The sequence below is a fragment of the Colius striatus genome, chromosome 11 (assembly GCF_028858725.1).
Source record: "Colius striatus isolate bColStr4 chromosome 11, bColStr4.1.hap1, whole genome shotgun sequence".
NCBI lineage: Eukaryota > Metazoa > Chordata > Aves > Coliiformes > Coliidae > Colius > Colius striatus.
The window spans coordinates 16377443-16400187 of NC_084769.1; the positions used below are offsets into that span (position 1 = coordinate 16377443).

At 36.3% G+C, this 22745-nt stretch overlaps 1 protein-coding gene across 5 annotated transcripts in view; it reads right to left on the bottom strand.

Moving 5' to 3' along the window:
* Nucleotides 1–23: 23 nt before the first annotated feature.
* MAP3K2 (mitogen-activated protein kinase kinase kinase 2) overlaps nucleotides 24–22745 on the bottom strand; it is a 61585-nt gene continuing 38863 nt past the window's right edge. For 4 of the 5 annotated variants that reach the window (XM_062004686.1, XM_062004683.1, XM_062004684.1 and 1 more), the window contains 9 exons: nucleotides 21448–21527; nucleotides 19515–19582; nucleotides 16572–16667; nucleotides 13548–13754; nucleotides 12662–12810; nucleotides 10822–10953; nucleotides 9637–9766; nucleotides 8431–8608; nucleotides 24–6762 (listed from right to left, as the gene is read on the bottom strand). In XM_062004686.1, coding sequence (XP_061860670.1) covers nucleotides 6537–6762; nucleotides 8431–8608; nucleotides 9637–9766; nucleotides 10822–10953; nucleotides 12662–12810; nucleotides 13548–13754; nucleotides 16572–16667; nucleotides 19515–19582; nucleotides 21448–21527 — 1266 coding nt within the window. In that variant the 3' untranslated portion in view covers nucleotides 24–6536. The remainder of the gene's footprint in view (nucleotides 6763–8430; nucleotides 8609–9636; nucleotides 9767–10821; nucleotides 10954–12661; nucleotides 12811–13547; nucleotides 13755–16571; nucleotides 16668–19514; nucleotides 19583–21447; nucleotides 21528–22745) is intronic. The other variant, XM_062004687.1, reaches the window with a different exon arrangement.

A 22745-nucleotide genomic window follows, 5' to 3' on the forward strand; every position in this document is an offset into this window, starting at 1 on the left:
ATCAGCCAGCTGAAAATATATTTATCTAGTAAATCATCTCTCAAAGCTTTTATATATTTAATTATTCTAACTAAACATAGTACCCTTAAAAAACAAGTTCATAAAAATGTAGAAATGAAATTGTGGAATAAGATTACTGGGATATATATACACACACACATTCAATGCATACACAGAATTACAAGGGGGCGGGGGGTGGGTGGGTCGCTTTGTTTGCTTGTTTTTAAGTTTGGAAAGTTAGACAAACAGAACCAGTACATGATGCTCAACTTCCAAGTCCTTCAACCAAGATAACCGTGGGCTAGGTTTTTTTAAATTGTTTTCATTTTTTTTTTTAATATACACAAGATATTTCATGTAAAGCAGCAACGGCAGTGCAGTTACTGGTAGCAACATTTCCAAAGTAATTAAAAAACCCCATACATCCAGACAGTAGTACATTGCACACACACGTGATTCTCATACACCCATCGACAGTTGGTCAGAGTATTAAATCAGTGTACAAATTAAATATTTTCAAAAATGTGCAAAAAAGTCAACGTTGATAGAAAAAAACACCTTTGTGTACATACATTACAAACTGTGCCCAGCATTCAACTGAGAGTAAAAACATTTACAGTGAGAAACTGATAGATTAAATAGAGAATTTAATGGCTACATAAAAATGTACATTAGATTAAGAGGAAATTTACAAATTTTTATTCATAGCTTCATGAAAACTAAAAGCCTACCTTCCAATTCATCTACATCTCCTCCATGTATTTACAGTGAGACTCCATTATACCACTCCTGCGAGGTCTGAGATGACAGACACTATGCTTTAAACAAACCGTTCCCAGTTAAGGATGACACCACCTTTTTGTACTGATGTTAACAAGAAACAAACACTAGGGAACCAACAATCTCACGCCTGTGCTGAGAAGAAAATGCAATCCTTGTTTTTAAATCCACGCTATGTAACCTCTGGGGAAAAGGATCGTCTGTTTTGGGTGTTAAAGACATATAAAACCTTTGCAGTGTTTCCCATGAACATTCACGCTGGAGTTAAGAGTATCCTTCTCCTTACTCTTGCCAGACGACCCTGACCTCCAATCCTCAGCGGTTGACCCAACCTAAGGGCTGAACTGTGAGATAACCATTTTCACGTGTTTTAATCCAGTTCCTCCCCCTTTAAAGTAAGTCTATGAAAACTAAAGCCAAGCCAAAGCGTGACTGCTAGCATTGGCGCTTTGGAACGGCAGAAACTTCATTTCCTCCATCCCATCAACCCCTCAAATATGCACTTGTATATATTGCTAGAGAAAACCCACGGGTTGCTCCAGTGAGTGAGGAGCTGCAGCATCCCGGGGGCCCTGGTATAACGCTGTACATGAACTTGTACCTCATTCAGGAGCTATCAGTGGCCACTACCTATGCAGTATTTAAGTTACACCAACTGCAAATGAAAATAAACCATGCAGGCCAAGCAGGGGAAATAAAACAGAAAGGAGCTCCTTCGTTTGTGTGATCAAGTGCTTGGCTTCAGAAAGCCAGGGCTGGTAGCAGTCCTGTCTGCCACTTTTGTGGCCCCTCCACACCCCTCTGCTGTCCCTCCAAGCAGACTGCTTCCCGCAGCTCTGAAATGTCCTCACCACGGTGCACTGAGCAGTTCAGGCCACAAATCTACTTCTCTTCATGGTGCTCCTTAAATGTCCCAAAGCTCAAACCTGGATATACAAGTGACTAGAGTTTTAGTCACCAAGCTTATGCATTAATTTTAGAATGACAACAGTAAGATTAAGTTAAAGAGAGTTTTGAAAAGCAAACTCTTCATTTTAATGCTGGCATGAATTTTGCACATCAAAACAGCAACTATGAACACCCATATCTCTTAAATATGGGCAGTGCCTATTGTTCTGTACTAATACCTGCTTTATTCAGTTAGCAATAGCTTACTGATGGATATATATGTACCTAGAAGTAACAGTACTAATCCAGTAAAACGTCACTTTTGGCTATATGTATACAGAGATAGAAAAGCTTTGGTAATTGTATGTGGTTTTACACTGTGGACTTGTCATTAACACAAGACAGCAAGTTACCAGCAAGAGGAAATGATACTGGCAGTAATACCTTTGCTTTTCCAGAAACACCATAGGGACTTACATTCAAGCAGACAAATTATGCTTTTCTATATGCATGACAAAGACTTTCAAGATTAAGAAAAGTAAGAAATTGGTTATAAATAACTGTAGATCTGACAAATTTGCTCAAGTCTCTGAAGCTGCAGTTCGATGTTGCTCTGTGTTATCTGAAAGAATGGCTTGCTGTACTGTGCTGTACCCACAGGTGCTACACGGTTTTCAGTCAAGACAACGGCAGGATGAGGCTTACCCAAAAGGCACAGGGAAGAATTTAATGGGCACGGTGCTAGCTTAACTGAGAACTTGATTGGCTTAACTACACCAAATTCCTGTGTACTGAAAGTAAACAACTTCTAAATACAGTATCATGTTTACAAACATACCAACTATCATTTCAAGTCCATTAAAGACTCTGCTGTGGTCCCTACAGTAAATCCAGAGTCAGCGAAGTACCCAGAGCCAGGAAGCTAAATCTAAACTCTTAACAGCAGTTCTGTGAGCGCAGAAAAGTCCTTTTTCTGCTACGTGAATCAGTGTCAAATCTCAGCCATCAGGAAGTGCTCCAAACTCCACTTTTAAAATATGTGAATTTAAATATTTGCTGCAAATTAAAACCAAAGTGTACTTTTCAGTGTAGTTAAGTGAATGCTGGTTTGGGCACTTTGAAACAACCCATACTCTTAAGACTCCTTTGGTGACATAGAATTGTATGATATATAGTTCAATATGGTGTTCAAATATTAACAAAATTAAGGCATACAGATAAAAAGGCACTAGCTGAAAAAAAAATCCAACCAAGTAAATGTTTAGCTACAAATTGAATTGCAAATCAAGTTAAAATTTTAAGATTATATTTAAACTGTCAAGAAAAAAAAAAAAGGTCTGTGTAGATTTAACTTTGCCATTCTTAGATCCATGCTTTTTAAGTCCATGCATGGATATTTCTATATACTCTAATTAAAAATATACAACTTGCTCCAACACAACTGAAACTTTCAGTCATGCTCTAATAGAACTGTTAGCTACACCATTAAAGCTGGTACTACAGAAGTCACTTGGCTTTTGTTACTTAAGTGCAACATAATAAAATTCATTAGTAGATAGGCCTTTTGAAAATATGCATACTCACTGTGAGCCTTGCTCCTTGGGTTTTTTTGAGAGCATAGCTTCCTTGTGACATTTACAGAAAATCAAAACAACTCTGGAAAAGTACCATTTTCATTGGCTTTTTCTAGTAACTGGATTCAACAATTAAGACTAATTCACAATTCTCAAATGCTGGTATCTTTGTTAGTAAGACAGGAGAAGCTGTGAGCAGGGCTTTTGGCTCTGTAACCCTCCTCCAATGGAGTTTTACGTGTGCAATTATGACAGTACCCTCTCAAATTCCAGAACTAAGGTTTGTTCATTGTCACGCCCGGTGGTCAACATCAGTGTTCTACAGACACTGGATACAGAGGTATCATGCTACTTAATGTGGTTTGGTTTGCTACATTACCCCAGTGGGGGATAAATATTGGCTAATCTTCTGGTAAAGATCTGATTCAGCTTCATAATCATTTCTATCTCAAAATATACACTAAAATATATGGTTATTAACACGTAAGTTGTTTAAGTCAGTAGACAAATGCTCTAATGGCTGAAAAAACCCAAACCAGCTTGAACTTCAGCTTGGTTAAATTAATAAAGTTTCACTGGAGTCAGTGGAACTGGCAAATGTCATTGCATGTAAGCCCCGTCTTTACATTGGCAGCTTTCTGAGATGTCAAAGTAATGAAGGAAAGTGCTTTCTTCAAATTCTCTTTCCTGGCTCCAAAATGCTTACCGTTGTCATGACTGAACGCCATGCTTTAGAAAAGGCACAAAAGCAGCAAACTTGATTATTCAATAATTTAAAATCACAACAAGGAAGTGATTGCAATATACACGAGCCAGCACTCTCACAAAAAGGATACATTATAAGAAAACTAGATTCTGAAAAATTTCAAGCTTCAGAGAGTGCAGTTTCTTTTTAGAAGAGTATATTTAAATGTTATGAATGCTACAGATAAACCTGGTTACGTTTTTCCCTTTAATGTCCTTTTTTGGTAATATAAAATGTTCTTACCTTTTCAGGTATCGCTGTCCACTATTGATTTCTATATACATTTTCACCTTGGTTTTGGTACCATCTCAATCTGTTTGAAATCAGTAATTTCCACTATATGATCTTTAATTTACCTACATAAACTATTAGGCTCTACGTTTACCTTCACATCCCTGCTGTCACTAAATTTTGCTTATAAAGCAAAGGTCCTTTACAGCAAAGCACATACAATTCTTCTTAAAGGCTGCTTTCGTAGCTTTTATCTAGTGACAGAGAAGCAAGAGACAAGTCAGGCAGTACAAGCTGACTTTCAGCCTTCTAAGCTTTCCCTGGTCTGACTAGATCTTCCCGTACTCAGAAAACCCTGCAGAGTTGTGTACCCTGACTAAGAAAATTATAAGCTGGATAAAATACTCACATAAACCAAAGAAGCCACCAATCTGAGTCTCAGGAGAGATGGCCTCAAAAAAATCCATTCTTACTCTACTACAGCTAAACTGATTAGGATAGATTCATGCATCTGTTTATGTTCTGGTACAAAATTTGGAAGGCAGCGGAATAAATTCAGAAATCTCATGAGTAAACCACCATGGAAATGGGTAAGCTTATTGTTCTGTTCCCATGCACTTCATAGCTCTGATAGTCCTCTAAAGATGCAAAACAAGTAGTGCTTGTGGATGAGGTTCACAGTACCAGCCCGCTCTGCCTTTATGAAACAACAAACGCAAGCAACAAATCATCTCAAACAGTATATGTGATTTCAGTTCTGTAGACCAATAGTTTATTTCCAAGTGCCCTTTTAAATTATTCATTTTGTGTTCTACAAAAAAATGAGTTTGACTTTTCTGTTGTGAAAAGTCAGTTATTCACTACACCTGATCAGTACCTGCACTCCTCAATTGAGAAGCAGTATTTCAATTTTGCTTCTACTGTTTTATTACACTCTTTCAGAAATAGAACAGTGATTAAGTTATGTTTTATGTCAGTTGGAAGTCTGACAAACACCAATCATCTGGATTATCAGGCAGGAGTAATCATGCTCATGTTATGTAATTACTGTCTGTCTTTGCACTTTTGGCTTCATGCAATCTTTTGTGCTATGCCTCCTTGTTCATGTGGATTCATCATAGCTTCCTTATTAAAGTACAACTGGAGTCTTATCTTTCTCAGTGACTTATTCCTGGTGTTAAAAGATGTTTAACTTTATTTCAGGAATTTTCAACACATCCTAGATGACTGAACTGTGTTACAAAAGTGAATTTTTAGTGCATAATGGGAAGAATATTATATTATTATTCAGGCACTTGATGTTGACATACATTCCATCCTAGCGCCTCTTGACAGCTTTGAAAACACCTCTTATAGCTCATTCTGAATCAAGTAACGCATATACTGCCACAAGGATTAGTCACTCCCTTTTCTCCTCCAGCCATTCATGGGATTGTGGAAGAGAACTGACTCTCAGTGTCACTGTTTTTTCTATCCAAGATAACCGTCTTCCTCTAAGCTTATGCAACAGAGGTTCTCTTTGGCAGATACAGCAGGAGGCATTCTCCTAACTATTTACATCAAACAGCTGACCTTTGTCTATTACGGAAGTTTCCTCCTTGCAGTATAGTAGTTTCTAGGATTCTGGGTCCATAATCTCTTTACCTGTAATTATTTTCCTGTTAAGATAATACAATAGTTCTACATCAACCCCCCCTAACTTGTACATCAGTGTTGAGTTCTTTTTTGTTATTTTCTTTTGGTCACAAAGAAGTACCGGTTAAACACGCTGCTGTACAAAGAGTTCCAAGTTCTCCCAACTTTATCATTAGCTGTCAGAACCACCGTTCCAGCTTAAACCATAAAATCCAGAAACTGATTAAAGATAACAAGAACTTAAAACTCTCTGCTGCAAGTACCTACAACACAAAGAAGAATCACGGAGAAGTAACCTTCTTGTCCATTAGCTGCATGTCTGTTTTTCCCTGCACCCTGAGTAGGTCAGCGGTGTCAGAAAAGGTCACACAGTTCCTGACTGTCCAAGCATTTGTCTTTTTTTTCCCTTTAAATAAGGAACAAATATGTACTAAAGTGCTTTATCTACATGAACCACATCAGTACATTATAGAAACAAAAAGTTCTAGTCCTGGTGGGAGCAGAGGAGAGAATATTCTCATTTTAGATACAAAATTTAGATTGTTTACAATCTAAGCGAAATAAAGGTTCAAGAGAATATTCTCTCTCTTGTCTTTTTTCCTCCTTTTTCTTTAAAAAATAAAAAAAAGTGCAGTCAAATAGAAAATAAATGCAGTAGATGCAAGCTGAGTTGAGGCAGGCTGTTAGTGATAGTGTGCAAACGTGTGTCTTAGCAGTTCATCTGCAAATGGTCGCAGCTTGGCCTCGATAAAAATCCGTTTCAAGAAATCCCGAGCGTGGTCGGAGACATGAGGTGGTAGCTGGGGGTTGGTTGGCTGAGTGGCAATTTTAAAGATGGCAGCCATTGCTTCAAACTCTGCCCATGGGGGCTTCTCAGTGAGCATTTCTACCACTGTACAACCTACGCTCCTGAAACAGAGGCAGAAGTGAAACAGCAGGTTACAACAGAGTCATGCTCTTCCAGGAAAACAAGAAATAGCAGAGAGCTAGTAAAATACCACAAATAACTAACATCCACTTGACTCTACATAGCAATTTTAGCAGAAAACAGGTGTTTAAAAAACCCTGCATGTAGAGTTTTGTTTTATCTCAGTTACACAAATCCATCTTCACTTTATTACTTCCCTGGGCCAAAAGCTTCTACCTCAGTGAAGAGAAGATGAAATGTTTATCTAGGCAATACCAACTGTGTTACAGCACTATGCTGTTCAGTGCTCAGCAAAACCCTCATCTCCCAGCCCTACAGACACTTGCAGGATCTGAACGCACTTGGAAGCTTTCCTGCTCATTAGGGCCTAACAGAAATGCAAAGCCACAGGAACGCTTGAGCTTTTTGGTGTATATTTTTAGCCCATCCAAAATGCACAAGTTACCACCAATGAATAATGTACAAACTTAACACGGCAGTTGAAAAGCTTGAAACCACACTCAAGTGGTATCTTCCTCTTTTAGCTAAGGATACTGGAAAGTATAGATTGCCAAATAGAATTCTAACACCCTAAACCATCCTTGTATCCAAAGCTTAGGTTTAAAAGGATTTAGGAGGGCAGAAAGACATGCATATGGCCAGGAAAACTTTGTTTCATAAGTCCTGCAAGATCAGCCTCCTCCAGTAAAAGCAAATGATGCTGCAAAATGGATAGGCTGGAGTAATTTCCCATTTTTCAGCAAGTTTTAAGGTTTTTTGAAGATGCTTGCAAGAAGTTTTATGGTTAGACAGAAGTACATTTCTTTACACAATAAGGATTTAGTGACTGACAGAAGTCAAACTTCAGTATTTTTTTCTTAGTTTCAACCAGGATTTTCTATATCAAAATATATATATTAGTCTTGTTACAAGTCAAAGTTGAACAAGTCAACTGCTTCAAGTCTACAACGCTATTCTATTATTCAAGTATAGCAGAATAATTATCAAGTCATCTGAAGCAGCCTAAATTAACCTGCCCGACATAAAAAGAATTGCCATTGGTTGGATATAAAGTGGTTCCTTTTCCAACATACAAAGCGTTACTATTCCTGCATATTTACTGCTGCCTGTCTATCATTCTGTGTGTTCACAGATCACCTGCAGTGCAAGGAATCTAATCACTGAAGTCACCTGCCCATGAGGCTGGAGCTACGTTAGACTATATCTTATTACCCAATGTATCACAAACATTCACTTTTGAAATTTACCTTTCTCTCTTTATTCTTCAACATTTAACAGCAGCTTAAACCAAACAAATTTCCATCTGGCTAATTCCTGCTTATGTGCTCATCTTTTGAAGGAGCAGTATTTCATTTTCTGCCTTGTGCCAAAGGTACTTCAGTGGTAAGGTTTCCTTACAGGACTTAACTAATTCTTCAAAGCTTCACATGTTTCTTTCACTCAGTACCTCCCCAGGATTTACAGTCTGGTAATACTAACTTCATGTTACACTCTCCAAATGTAACTGTCAGTGCTCACACTTGCTACCTTCTTCAGCTTAAGATCTAGCATGAAACACTCCAACTTCAGATAACAAACACACTCTCTTGAAAGAGAGCCCATTCTGACATTACACTTTTCAGTAGAGAAGGGGTTTTTTTGTAACATACCATATATCTGCTTTTCTGCCGTACCCTTCTCCACTAATAACTTCTGGACTCATCCAGTATGGAGTTCCTGTCACAGACTTCATTCCTGTACCAGACAGACATATCGTCTGCAGGCGTTTGCTGGCACCGAAGTCTCCGAGCTTCACATTGCCTGCTGAATCTCGCAGAATATTTGCTCCTGCAAGAAAGGGAATGAATGCAGTGTTACAGTCATGAAAGGTCAAGTTTGGAGAGCAGTAACAAAAGATTGGATTTGGTGAGACTAAATTCTCAAGCCAGAGAATTTCATTTTTCTGCTCGGTCTCATTATTTTATTCCAAGGTTTGGCAAAAAACAAGTTGTACACATTGTTTTGCATCCTGGGCCTTATCTGGGAAGTCCCAATAACTTTGTAAAGTCTTCCTGACAAAATACAGAATATGCCATACCAGGGAAATAAAAAGAAACAGGAAAGAAGTTACCACACAATGGAAAATGTCTTCATACTACATTAAAGCAAAATCTCATACTGTGTTATGGATTGGTTAAAAACTCTTATCTGCATAAGCATGTACAAAAATCCCAGGCTTGTGTGGAACAAACCACTATTGATGCAAAACAACAGGAAAATTGTCAGTGTTAGGGAATGCAACATCTATTTTGCACATCATCATCTCCCTAGAGTTTTCATATGTGCTTATGCAGCACTCACAGGTCACATGTATCTTTCTGCAAAAAATAAATGTTTCCTCAGGTTTCCTGGCAGTAAAATAGAAGTCTGAGTCATTTCATCAGGCAAATCACCTCTGCCAGTCACTTCTTGTACCAGTGAAGCACTGCGTAATTTCTATGTAATTGACAGAAACAAAACTCTGTAAAAATAAACTTTTGAGTGATGGTGCTTTCCACTGCACATTCTGTCTATTTATAATGACATCATGCTTTGACATATTCAAAACAATTAATATTATAGTAAAATCAGAAATAAATTTGTCATGACTGTTTTGCAGAAAGAGACTATGGAAAGCTTTTCAGAAGTCTGCTAGAACATCACAACAATGCTTATTTTTAACCCCCTCAAGCTACAGCAGTGACAGGAATAAATGATGGAAAGCAATCTCATTGATTTTAATTCAGTATTTTGGCAATTCAAAATTACATTTTAGTACTTGATAAGACTAGAATTTGTAGTAAAAAGCACTGAATTGTGCACAGAAATATCATTACCTTTAATATCTCGATGGACAATCATATTACTGTGCAAATAGTGAACTCCCTCCAAAATCTGCCGTGTGTATTTACGAGTCACATTCTCTGTGAGTGCTCCATATGATTTCAATTGGTCTTTGATGGAACCCTACGGCAAACAAGAAGTATAAAGCACTGTAACATTTTTAGAATCACAAGGGGGCTAGTAATACAGCTGAACTTCAATGAGTCTATGCCTGAAATGTAGACATTTAAAGTTGCAATACTTCTCTAAGTCAACTTAAAAACACAGATACCATTTTTTTCTCAGTAAAGGTGAAACTAAATTTGACAAAAAAGAGGCTGGACAGAGAAGTTGCGTAGTGAAGTGTTATTAACTTACTAAGGACTGTCAAGCAGCAGTAGTTCCAGTGTGATGCATAGCAAAAAACCATAACTTCTAAGATTACTTCTGTCCCACTGGCCTCCAAATCTCAGAAATGTCCAACAAGCCCCGCAAAACAAAGCTCAAAACTCATATAGAACAAATCAAAAAACCACCACCACCACCTCCACCAAGTTACCCCACACATTGTTTTTCTTCTCTGGACTCACAGTAAAGTAGAATGCTGTAACTATTCAGAAATACAGAGCCTATGTTTTTTATACAAGCACATTTTATTAAGCTCTGCTGACTCTACTTGGTGAGAAAATGAAAATCTATGGTTTTCTGACTTTACAATATTAAGAAAACAGTAGGAACAGAAGAACAGTTCAGCATGTATTTGTCACATAAACAAGCACTGAGAATATTTGCTGTACCCACACATCCATCTTTGCTGTTTTTTGTTTTCCTGAAATAATTGAGCAGTTGAGATGGTGACCACACAAGAGCCCAAGCTGAAGTGCACAAAAAGGAAACATTAAGATTCATAAAGATCCAAGAGGTTACTACTTAATATTATCTTTTCAATGATACTGCCAGGCACTTCTTATGCCAAAATAAAATGCAAACAACTTCCACACAAACTAATTCTGAAATCTCAAACAAGCAATGGAGAAGACAGGCTCCTGTAAGCATTTGTCAGTAGCCATCTTCGGCTACTGTATTTAACTTGGACATTTCTTTAATATCTATGTGCAATTCTGCAAAAGCTGTCTACTTGGGTGATTGTCATATTGGGTAGAAATAATGGCTGAAGTGGACAGACTTCTCTTACTTACCCCTGGCATATATTCCATGAATATAGAGAGTGTTCTCTCTGGTGGATCTCTCAAGAAGCCATAATACTGAACAATTCTTTCATGCAGCAGATTTTTCAGCAGCTGAATCTCACATTCAAGTGCATTTACTTCCTAAAGGAAAAAGAACCAATGGACAAGACTTACCATGCTTGATGTAGCAATAATAATGTTTTCATTGGGATTTTTTAAAAGCAGGACAGTATGTATGTATTGAAGGGTTATGCAAACTAAGTAACAAAATACTCTTGTAGCTTATGTAAAGTGTACACATTTCATAATGAGTATCATGATTAGGTTGAAGGAAGTAAAAAAACCCATGTTTTTTCTATAAATTGACTTTGGGATGATTTTGCTGTTATTTCACTGTCTCTTATTTTGAAGTGATGCTTGCCTCAGAGCACAGCATGTAATCAATATGCGTATGAAGTCAGCAATCAATGCAACATGTCACAAGCCTGTAGTTGGGTAAAAAATAAAATCTTTCAATCTTGGTAGTGGATTAATTAGCATTAATTTTTAAGCTTTCCACGATGACAGACTACACTTAAAAAATGCAATTAAGGAGCACTTAACATTTTAATAATGAAATGTAAAAGAAAAACATTAACAGATATAGTGCTTTCTGTAGACCTATCAGAAATACTAAAAATTTTGCTAACAAAGATATTTTGACAACAACTGTACAGTAACATGCTGGAAAAATAAAAACTCACATATTCAAACTTGACTGGATTCCAAATTTCACCTAGAAGCCTTTCCTCACAACTTACTTTTTCACCATCACAGACTATTACTGATACCCTCACACTTATGACATTAGAAGGAAAATAGATTTTTTGACACCATTTGACACACATTGCAAAATGCTATGGCAGCAAATGAAGTCACAAAATTGTTGCTACAGGAGAGACTACATTATTTATATTTAACATATTTTAAGCATAATCAGTTGTTTTGTTACATTTTGAAGAAGTAGAGACAACTAATACACAAGAGATCTACAGCATAACTGATTGTTGGCTTTTTTCCTTGATCCTACATCACTAGTAGCAGCAACTATAACTCATAGTCACTCAATTCTGCAATTATGCTTACACTCATTTCCCCAGTCTTGCTCCCCACAGTGCAGAATGTAGTCCTAATGCAGGAAAAACAGTAATTCTTTTTCTATTCTGCAAAAAGCAGCATGAATGCTCTGGGAAAAAAAGAAACATAAGATCGGTGCTACTTTTAAATGCTTTCTCTCCTCAAGTGTCCAGTATTTACAGAATGACAAGTTCCATTTTGGAGAGAATAAATTTTTGCTGGTTAGAGAGAAATGCAGTGAATAACAGTAGCTAGTCCTGATGTCCAAAACCTTACAAGTCCTTCCTTAGATTGAGATTATCTTTTTTTAAAAAAATATTTGTCTTCAGAGCCAAACAAAATACCCTCAGGAATTTATTTTCAGGAACACTTAAATTAGTTCAGATTTTCCTGTTTATAAATGGAACTTGTTCTAATTCCTGTAAGTATAAATAGTTATCTATTCCAGAGCACATTTCATAGTGGATTGTTTAATTTTAGAGACTGAGACAGCAACAAATTAAGCTCTGTACGTACACTGCATAAGAATATGTCTGAAAACTGATAAAAAAAGGGAAGTAATACTAAAATCAGGTAACCAAACTAAGTGTCTGAGGAACTAACAAAACAGGATTCCTAACAAGGACATGAAAACACAATGTGTTTTAAAATGTCATCCTGTTCAAGGAAAGGAACATCAGTGTAGTGTAGAACACACCACTTCAGTATAAACTCTCGCTCTGGTATCACTTACCTTGCTAGTTTCTGGACTATCAGGATCAAACTGAACTTGTTTAACAGCCAGTTCTCTTCCGGTATCAGCATCGTAGCACAGATATACTCTGCCAAATGCACCTTGACCCAGCAGTTTACCAAGTCTCCAGTTAGTTGGAGCTCGTGGTGCTGAAAATATAAGTATGTTTTGGTTTTCAAATGAGTTTGTTATTCAGCTGATCGAGAAAAACTGAAATACACAGAAAACAATTTTTAAAAAGACTACGGTTTTCAGCACAGAGACTGTGTGTCCTAAACCTCCCCATATCAGCCAAAATCAATGAGACTTCCTGTAAGATGAAAAATATGAGCTATTTACATTTATTTATAGAATAATCTAGACACAGAGACATTTTAAACAACTAGTAACAGCTAATCTGAAAACTAAAAAAAGTATGTTAAACAAATTCAGTAACATTAAAAAAAGAAATCAAGGCATGATTAAAATGTACCAACTACTGAAGTAGTAACAGGGTGTATTTTGCTCATGAAATGCCACCACAGATATAAAATAGTATGAACTTGGGAGTCTACAATTTATCAAAAAACTTTACCAACTATTGCAAAAATACATAGCAATTTCAACCTACATAACCTTGCTCAGGTCTTCAAGACTCTAACAAAACATAAAAAAAATATTTTTACAGTTTTTTATCATCATAGACACAAATTCCATGTGAAAATCTACATGAAGAGTGGCACAGTAAGCAATACAAAAAAAAAAAAAGATGAGCATAAGTCTTCACTTCTTCGTATTAGAGAGATAACACCACAACATTCAGTTGTATGCTTTCTAATGACATGCTTAGTTTTGACATGATATACTTGAAAGGCAAGAGCTGTATTCACAAAATGCCTCAACTTACAGCGACTGGGTGGGCTGATGTCCATGACTGACAAGGTTGGATTGTCGATGTCACTTCCTCTCCTCCTCATTCGGTTGTCTTCATATTCCGGCGTAAAGACACTGCTTCCACTACTGGTGCTCAGTGAGTGATCAGTGGGGCTGAAACTAACTGGTGACCGGAAGCTGTTCCCCTGAGTCCTTCTGGCTCTTGGAAAAGTTTTACGACCTTCAATAACATACAAAGAACACTCATGTTACATATATTGCTAAAAAACCCACTGCTGTGCAATATGCGTATGCACATACTTCACTAATTCCACATGGCATACTTAAAACCTTCCACAGCATATCATGTGATGTAATAATCATGAAACTTATTGGTTTCATTTTCGTCTAGAAGAAAACAAACATTCACAGATTTATGTAAGCATCAGAGAAAAAAAACTGGTTTACATTTAAGTGAATAAAACTGAGACCAAATTCTGGAACTGTTCTGAAATGTAATCGACATGCTTCAGAAGGCTGGAGATCTGAGAGAAGGGAAAGGAAAACATCCTGACTTTATTTGTAGGGCTCTACTAAGGAGTAAATATCACATTTCTGATAAATAGCTGAGAGTTATGTTTATATTCCAATGGTGCCAATGCTGGCATCTTCATCCTGTAAAATAATAAGAATTGAATGGAAATAAAGGTCTATATATGGAATCATCAAGACCACAGAAAACTCTGAAAAAATTAAAATAATCACAAATAATGCATAATTCAGAGACAACTACAGCATTAGAAAGAAAAAAACGTGCTGATATTCAAAAAGGTTAATTACAGATGAATGACTAACACAATTCATGTTAATATATTCAGATAACAAACATTTTCAGGTCAGCATAGCTTGATGAAGTTTCACTCTATAGAACTCATAGAAATAGCTGATAGCTAAAGAGCTGGTCTCTGACTCATCAGGTATTACATTCCCAGGGGAATGAAGAAGGCATATAAAATATCTCTGAAAAAGTGATTTGTATACTAGTTTGGCCAACTGAAATTCCAAGAAAGGTATGCAAACAAATTATTAAGGAGTATTATAAACCACAGAGAAGATAAACAGGTGATAAAGCTGCCATAATTGGTTTGTCGCATGTATTTAATCGAATTTCCCCGTTTCAATGTTTCATTTTTGTAAACTAAGTAGTGAATTGTGGCATAAAGCTAACTAGTGAAGTGTAGCATAGATGAACTTAATATGTACAGTATGCTCTAAACAGATTCACAGAGGTTATCAGTGATTTCTCGAAGGGGAAGATAATTTAAGTGGACACGCACAGCAGTTTACCTTCAATCCATTTCTATACACTGTTTTAACTGACCACGTATAGACAATGAAACATAGTACACTGACATATTACAGATGACAACATGTTAAGTGTGGCTGGATTTCCATTTAAAGACAACAACCAAAATCTACAGTGATATTAGTAAGTTGGAGATGATTCAGAAATCAACAAGATGAAATTCAGTAAGGAAGTACAACATACATACTTACAGAGAAATCAAATGCAGAAACCACAAAGTGTAAAATAATTGGTTGACTAAGTCACGAAGAAAAGGATACAGGAACTAAAACAGACCACAGACTGAACAGCAGTCAGTATGGTGAATATGAAAGAAAAGTGTCATTCTGAAATGCATTAACATGACTGCTACAAACCAAGTTACGGTTATTTCTTACGTTGTATGTAAAGTGGCCATGAGAAAAGCCTCAGCTAGAATACTGTATCAAGTTTTGGTCACTACAAAAATGGAAAAGAGACCACAAAAAAACCCCAAAACAACCCACAAAAATGAACATCATCAAAAAAAAAAAAAACCAGCTTGCAAAAATGTGTGAGGAGAGGAAACAGATGTGTGTAATGTAGTGTTATATACAGGCAGTGACCATTTATTCACTGTGTTAGAACAGAGTAATAGATACTAGTTTCATTTACAGGAAAATTTATAAGACACAGAAAGGTGAATTATAAGTTATCTTCAAAGTTAGTATGTAAAGAAAATTAGTATCTATTCTCTCTTAAAGTCAATTTAGAGTTTACTTAAAAGTCACTGTGGCAGATCTTTGCCTCTTTAATCTTGCCTTAGAGCAAGGGACCGAACCAGAGCTGCCTTGTAGTCCTTCAATTTGGTATTTCTGTGATTTCTCTAACAGAAATCATAGAATCATAGGGGTTGGAAGAGACCTTTAGAGATCATCTAGTCCAACTCCACTGCAGAAGCAGGTCCACCTAGATCAGGTCGCATAGGAATGTGTCCAGGTGGGGAATTCGTTTATTGTTGTGCTCATTCCATACTGCAAATGAAACCAGATGATCTTTGGAGAAGTTTCTTCTTAACACTTCTGAACTACTGCTTGACATACCCTCAAGTAAGACAATCCTTCAACTGCTCCTCTTTCCTCCCTTTGGAAATTTAATGTGTTACATTTACATTAATATTACAATGTTACTACTATCCAAATCAGTTCTGTGGCCACATCAACAGGCGTTGTCTTGCATTCCAATAGTTGATTTCACCAGCTAACTGTTAACTGTCAGTTTAAATCACCGCTCTTCAATTTTGCTTAGTCTTTTAATCTGAGATACTATTAATAGGAATTGTTACATTTGTTGTTTGGTTTTGGTTTTTGGGGTTTTTTTTAAGCAAAACAGGAATGACGAACTAACTGACATATCTACTTTGGACAGCAAAGGGTCACAAAGGTCAAAAGCTTACACTGGATGACTTGTGCACAGTCAAAGATAGAGAACATTTTCATAGCTGTGCATATGAGTCATGAATCCTGTAATCCATCACTTTACCAGAGGTAGGACTGCTCAGCAGCTCTATCAATCAGGAGAAGTTTGGCAAGTGAGTTTGGGTAAATAAGTTAAGCTTCCAATTTCTTCAACATTTACTTTCATTAAGGTTTCAAAATCCAAATTTACTTCTATACTTTTTAACAAGAGAATAACAGATTAATTACGTAGAACTCTTGCAGTATTCACACTTACCGTCATTGTACTCTTGTTGATGATATGAAATATGATATCTTCGGGGATAAGTCCCCCCCTTTCCAAACTTCTCAAATACTGGGATATCATACTCTACTAAAAAAATAAAAAGATACATTTCAAAATTTAACATGTGACAGAAGCACATTAAATTCATCAGTTTGGTATAAGCTTAAATGTGGGGGAGCATATCAGAGAATATGTTTCAAGTTGAAGCATCAGAGTAAAAAAGATTATAGAACAAAAGCCACAAATCTAACAAAGGACTTTGAGCTGAAAGTTCCAAAGGATCAAAAATTCAATAGCTCAAGTGGTTTGTAACCTCTTGCTTAAAAGAATGTCAGAGGACTGCAGCATGCCTAATGACTCTAGTTTTAAAAATAGTTTCTAGAGGAATTCTGAGAAACTACAGTTCACCAGAAAAATTGGCAGAATCTACTAGAAAGAATTAAACTTAAAGATGCGTAAATATGAAAAACTGGCAAATGAGGCAACGTAGCTTGAATTACTAAAACACAGCCAAACATGTTCTAAAAATTATTAAAGGGGAAAAGTATTAAAGGAAAAGTCCCTCATGCATGAATAAATGGTTAGAAGTACATAAGATGAGGCTAAATGGCAAACAATTCCATAGGAATCTGGGCTACAACTCATGCAGTTTAATTATGCATGAATTCTCTGGACAGAACAATGAAGAGTGAGGTGACAAAATCATTTGGAGAAATAAAGCTGACAGAAGAATTACAGAAAGCCCTTAAGAATCTACGTGACTGGATGTTAAAATGGCAGATGAAATTCAATATAGGCTAGTGTAAAGGACGGTGATAGAAAGTTCCAATAAAGCAGCAGCTGAACTCTCTGTATTGGCCAAGAGGCAAATTAAAAGCTATAAATCATGAAGATACACTGAATAAAGTTTTGGTCTACTCCATTTCCAAAGATTTAGTAAAATTGGAAAAGATATAAAAGTACAGAGATGATCAAAGATACAAAATTGCATCTCCATAAGGAATATAGGCCTCTATAGACTAGAAAAGTAACAGCTCTAAGAGGTGTATATATAGTAAAAACAGGGCATACTTTCTCATAAAACACTGTAAGTTGCACAACTTCTCGCAACATACTGTAGATACTGAAAAAGAGACTGGAAAAATTTGTGTAAGGAAAAAACCAAATCCATCAGATCACAGAAGAGCATCTTCTACTTGCAGAACCTCTATGTAATACATGACTAGGAATTAGGCTGAAGAAGGAATAGTACACGTTACTCTACAGAAGTCTGGTACTGGTTTTGAGAGAAGACTAGGCCTGATGGTCATTTTTTCTGACTGTATGTACAACTCTGGTTTTGCTGCACATCAAATTATGAAAATAAATATTGATTATTGAATTATTATCTAGCCCATTGTTAAAATACCAGAGCATCCCACAGCAAAGAAAAACAAAACAAAGAAAAAAAAGGTATTGCAAGATCATCTTATTAGAAAAGTAATTGTAATACATAAGCACAAGTAAACTAGATCAAGATTATTTTAAGGCAAACTAATTTCTAACATTTCCAACATCTTTGGCCTTTATTACTGGCATCTAAATGCTTCTTAGACATAGTTTTATTTTCATTTAAAAGTGGTACAATCTGTTAAGCGCTCTAGAATCCTTAAAGAAAAAACTCACTATCAAAGAGTTTATCTAGGTAAAACTTCATAAACAAAGTAAAAAGAAGCCTTAAAGTATATAATAGACCAAAAATCACAAAACAGTCCAGATTCACTGTAAGCTTAACTATTGTTCAAAAGCTAAAGTCTGTAGTGAGGCACATCCAAGAAAGAGATATCAAAGCAGTTACCATGTTACCCATTGCACTTTGTATCCTGGACCAAGCATAATTTGGATGCAATCCAGAGTATCACATGAAATCATCAGTGCTGATGATTAATTTATAGGCCCAGCACACAGTTCTCCTTCATCCTTTCACTTTGCAGTGCTTTCAATTGCGCAAGTCATGAGCACTTTGAAGTGATCCTCATCTCACAAAGGAGAAAACGAAGGCTCCATATACTGGTTTTGATAGCTTGTACGGTGCTACGTATTGGATTTGGGACCAAAGCAGTGCTGACAGTAGCAGGGATATTTTAGTTATTGTCAAACAGCATTTACACAGCATCAAGGCTTTTTTGTTGTTTTTTCCTCACACTGCCTCACCTATGATGAGTAGGTTGGGAGTGCACAAGAAGTTGGAAGGGGACTCAGCTGGGATGAGCACCTGACAGAAGGAATATCCCATACCATAAGAGGCTGTGCTCAGCTATAAAAGCTGGGAGAATGGAGGAGAAAAGGGATATGTTTGGAGTTACCGCATTCACCTTCCCTGGTAACTGCTGGGTGTGAAATCATCCTGCTTTCCTAGAAATGGCTAAACATCTGTCAGTGAATGAATTCCTTATTTTGCTTTCCTTGCCTGTGTAGCTTTTCAGTTTTCTCACTTTTACCTTTCTGATCCTCTTCCCCATCCCACTGTGGAGGAATAAGCAAGCGGCTGCAAGGTGCTTAGTTGCCTACTGAGGTTAAATCACAATAGTCCAACGTTAGATAAATTAACCAAGCTTATGTGCCAAATCAGTTATGGACGTTACAGTTCAGTTCAGCAAACTGTTGTATGCCTCTATCCATTACATTACTTGCACTTTTCACAGAGGTAGGTATGTTATACTAAGCACACTAACACTGTGTTACATGCAATCTGCAAGAAAACTTTTGGAAGATTTTGTATTTCATTGTATCTTTTACTGTGTGCATTTGGGTTGGATTTTGTTGGTTTGTTTTTTCCTACCATACTAAGTTTGTGTAATGTAATATCTCTCAAAGTGAGCTTCTCTTCTAAGCCCTATAATTTGCAAAGGGAAGAGTTCTGGAAAAGTAGGATGTCTAGTGATTTTTGCCTACCTGAGAATTCCTGATGATTATCTGGATAGCTCTGTGCTCTTGGCATCCGTGATCGGGTATAGTTGTCTCTGGAAGTGTAAAAACATAAAGCATCTAAAATCTGCTGCTAATCTAGCACTTAAACATTTCATCTTAGTTGCTCATGATTCTGTTGAAAAATTACTGCTACACAAGTTGCTGCACCTGTTACGTGGAACCTAATTTTGAAAGTAAAATCTAATAGGCATAAAAGGTAAGATCATTAACAATGGAAAAGCTTGCTTATTGAGCTTAATGTAGTAAGAAAGCAATAGACTGTGTTAATGAGCCATGGTATTAGTAAACACATCAATTATCACAAGTAAAGCCACAAAGGAGCACTATTTAACACCTCTATGGCCAAACAAGTTTATAGACTGGCAAAAATTCTTGAGGAAATTTAACCAAAGAAATGCAGAACCTTTTAACGTTTCAAAATGTTTCCTCTTCTCTCCATAAAAGTCATAAGATAAAGACAGTAATTTTATCGAGTTACAGAATGATGAAGAATTTTGTGGTTCTTACATGATCACATTGTTTCTTACCTACAGTTGGTATGTAACTCCCAGCCACCAAAAGGAATGGATGGGATTGCCAGTCAGAGCAACCGATTACAGTATATTTCCATAAACATACCAAAACAATGTCCTCCTTTTTCTGGTAAGAATTTCTCTAATGGGTAACAGAAGCTAAATGGAGACACAAAACCTACACTTTGTGGGAAATATTTGAATGAAAAGAAAAAAAAAAAAAAAAGAAAACAAACTAAGTAGAAGTGACAAATGAAGTAATAAACAAGCAAAAGAAGTTTTGAAAAAGAAACTAAGTCAAATCAAGATTGCTTTGTTTTCCTCTCTTCCATTTACCCACACCCAAACAAAATCTAAAAATACAGCAATTTGGTAGAATTTCCATCCTATGTAGCTACATTAAACTCTGTGTGTGTGTGTGTGTGTGTGTATAACCTGTCACATTCCAACCACAAAATACTTTTCACATCTATTTTTTTCTTGCTTGTGAGATGTAGACTCATTATTTAAATGAAAAGTTTGTTAGACAAAATGTGTTTATGTCCTTAAACCACATTCTCAAACGAAATGGTATTATGGAATACTATAGGTCTCATTAACTGCCACAGGTAAGGATTTCCAACTTGTAACCTAAATATGAAGTTAAATATTTAATTAGAAGTATTATTTGTGTATCTGTTCTAAATAAACAAGTAGCCAACCTGCACAAGATACGTGGTTATTTGCCTGACTAACCATAGCCAAACAGAAGAATGTGCTGTTTGGCTTACTTTGTGGCTAAGAAATTGTGGACTCTCTTCCAAAACAGATGAATTTCCTAACAGGTCAATCAAACCAGATCTCCAGATCCATTACAGTACACACAGCCTCTTGCCAACTAAGACAGATAATGGGAATAAGGGGAGAGGAATAGATAGCAACTGCAAAGAAAAGAAGGCGATTGTCTGTTGGAGTCTTGAAATGTTTCTACACTATTCCTTGACCTGAGTACCCTCTGCCTTGGAAAAAGGAAGTTTACTTCATATAGCAGTACCTAAGGAATGTTCATTTAATGGGGGATCTCACTGCCAGGGAACGTTCTTCACAATGTTCTTTACCAATACAAGATTGGTAAAATTTAGTAAAAATCTGTGGTACATTTTTGTAGAAGACAAAGTGTAAATTTTTCTGTTTCAAATGCAAATTATTAAAAAAAAACCCTACTTCTGTTTTCTGTGCATTAGTAAGCAATTAAGTTTCAATAAGCTTTTACAAATGTTCTGTAATTTACAGAGGAATTTCTGGAAGAAGTGCAGCAATAGCTGTCACTAGAGAGTTATTGTATGTTACAACTGATACATTATGCAATGTAATAAAGACAAATTAAGAATTTAAACAATTTTTACCCATCTAAAGGGCTGTCAAGTGAGGGACAGCTTCCCGAGCCAGAGTTTTCAGGACTGCTCAAAGATAATGGATCCAGCATCTAATAAGTAACAGAGAAAGACCAACAAGTTCAAGTTCCTGTTTGTTTGTTTGTTTTTTAAAAACATGCATGAAAGTTTCTGTTTTGAATCATCTAATAAAAAACAGAAGAAAAATTACTGATTACCAGAGAAAAAGTTAACTGCCATAGTCGAACCTGCATTGCATTCTGCAATCCTGAAAGCACATCATCACTTTCCTCACAACTAAACCTAAGTGGCAGTGCTACATTCTCCCTGCATATGCCATTGTCAATACTAGAGCAGTATCTGCAGGACAGCAAATTAACAGAATAACAAAAATAAAGTCTCTATAGGATAAAAAGCTGAGACAGTTTAAAAAAAAAAGAAATATTGATTTTTTTAGCAAAGAAAAAAATTCTCAAATATACGACAGATTATGATACATACAATTTATACAATCTCTGTAGTTGCTTAAGTTTGGCTAACTAGCAGTCACAGAAAACAGCTGAAATAAAATACTATACAAGGTTTTTAAGTATTCATCTCTAGTTAGGACTCCAAGTGAGTTATGCAGATTTTTAAATAGAACCAAAGAGAAAACGGAAGAGGGAAGAGAGAGAATGAACAAAATGTATGAACACTCTCCCTTTTCACCCAAACCTTGTTTCACATAAAATAAGCCTTCATGTGAAACTGTAGTTCACAAAAACACCGAAGACAGATTATGTATTTCCCTAAAACCTTTTGATGACCTACTAATCAAAGCTCATGAGATGTATGAAATCTGTCAGGTTATCAGTCTGAAGAAGTCATAAAGCAGACTATCTAGGCCACAGGTATTACATAATGAAAACAATCATCACTTTCTCTGTGTCTCAAATTCTAATCCAGGGGAAAAAAAACAAAAACCAAAAACCAAAAGGAATCTCAGCCTGGAGAAATAGGATGCTCTTGATTATCTCACACTACTACCCTTAGAGCCTTAAATTTAATGACAGGCAAGCATCACTCTCTTCTCTTTCATAGTAAAGACATTTGAAACAGTTTAATTTTTCAGAGGAAGTGGAAAGAATGTAAATTTTGAATTACTGAATGTGCCAATTTTACCAGCTCGCCTCTCAAAAACAGATGGAAAAGCTCATCTGTTGTCTTAAAACGAGTTCCTTCTCAAAATAAAGTTTGTATTGGTATATTTTGTAACATCTATTATTTTCTATTAATTGGACAGCAGTCTTGTACTGCAAATTAAGTAGTTA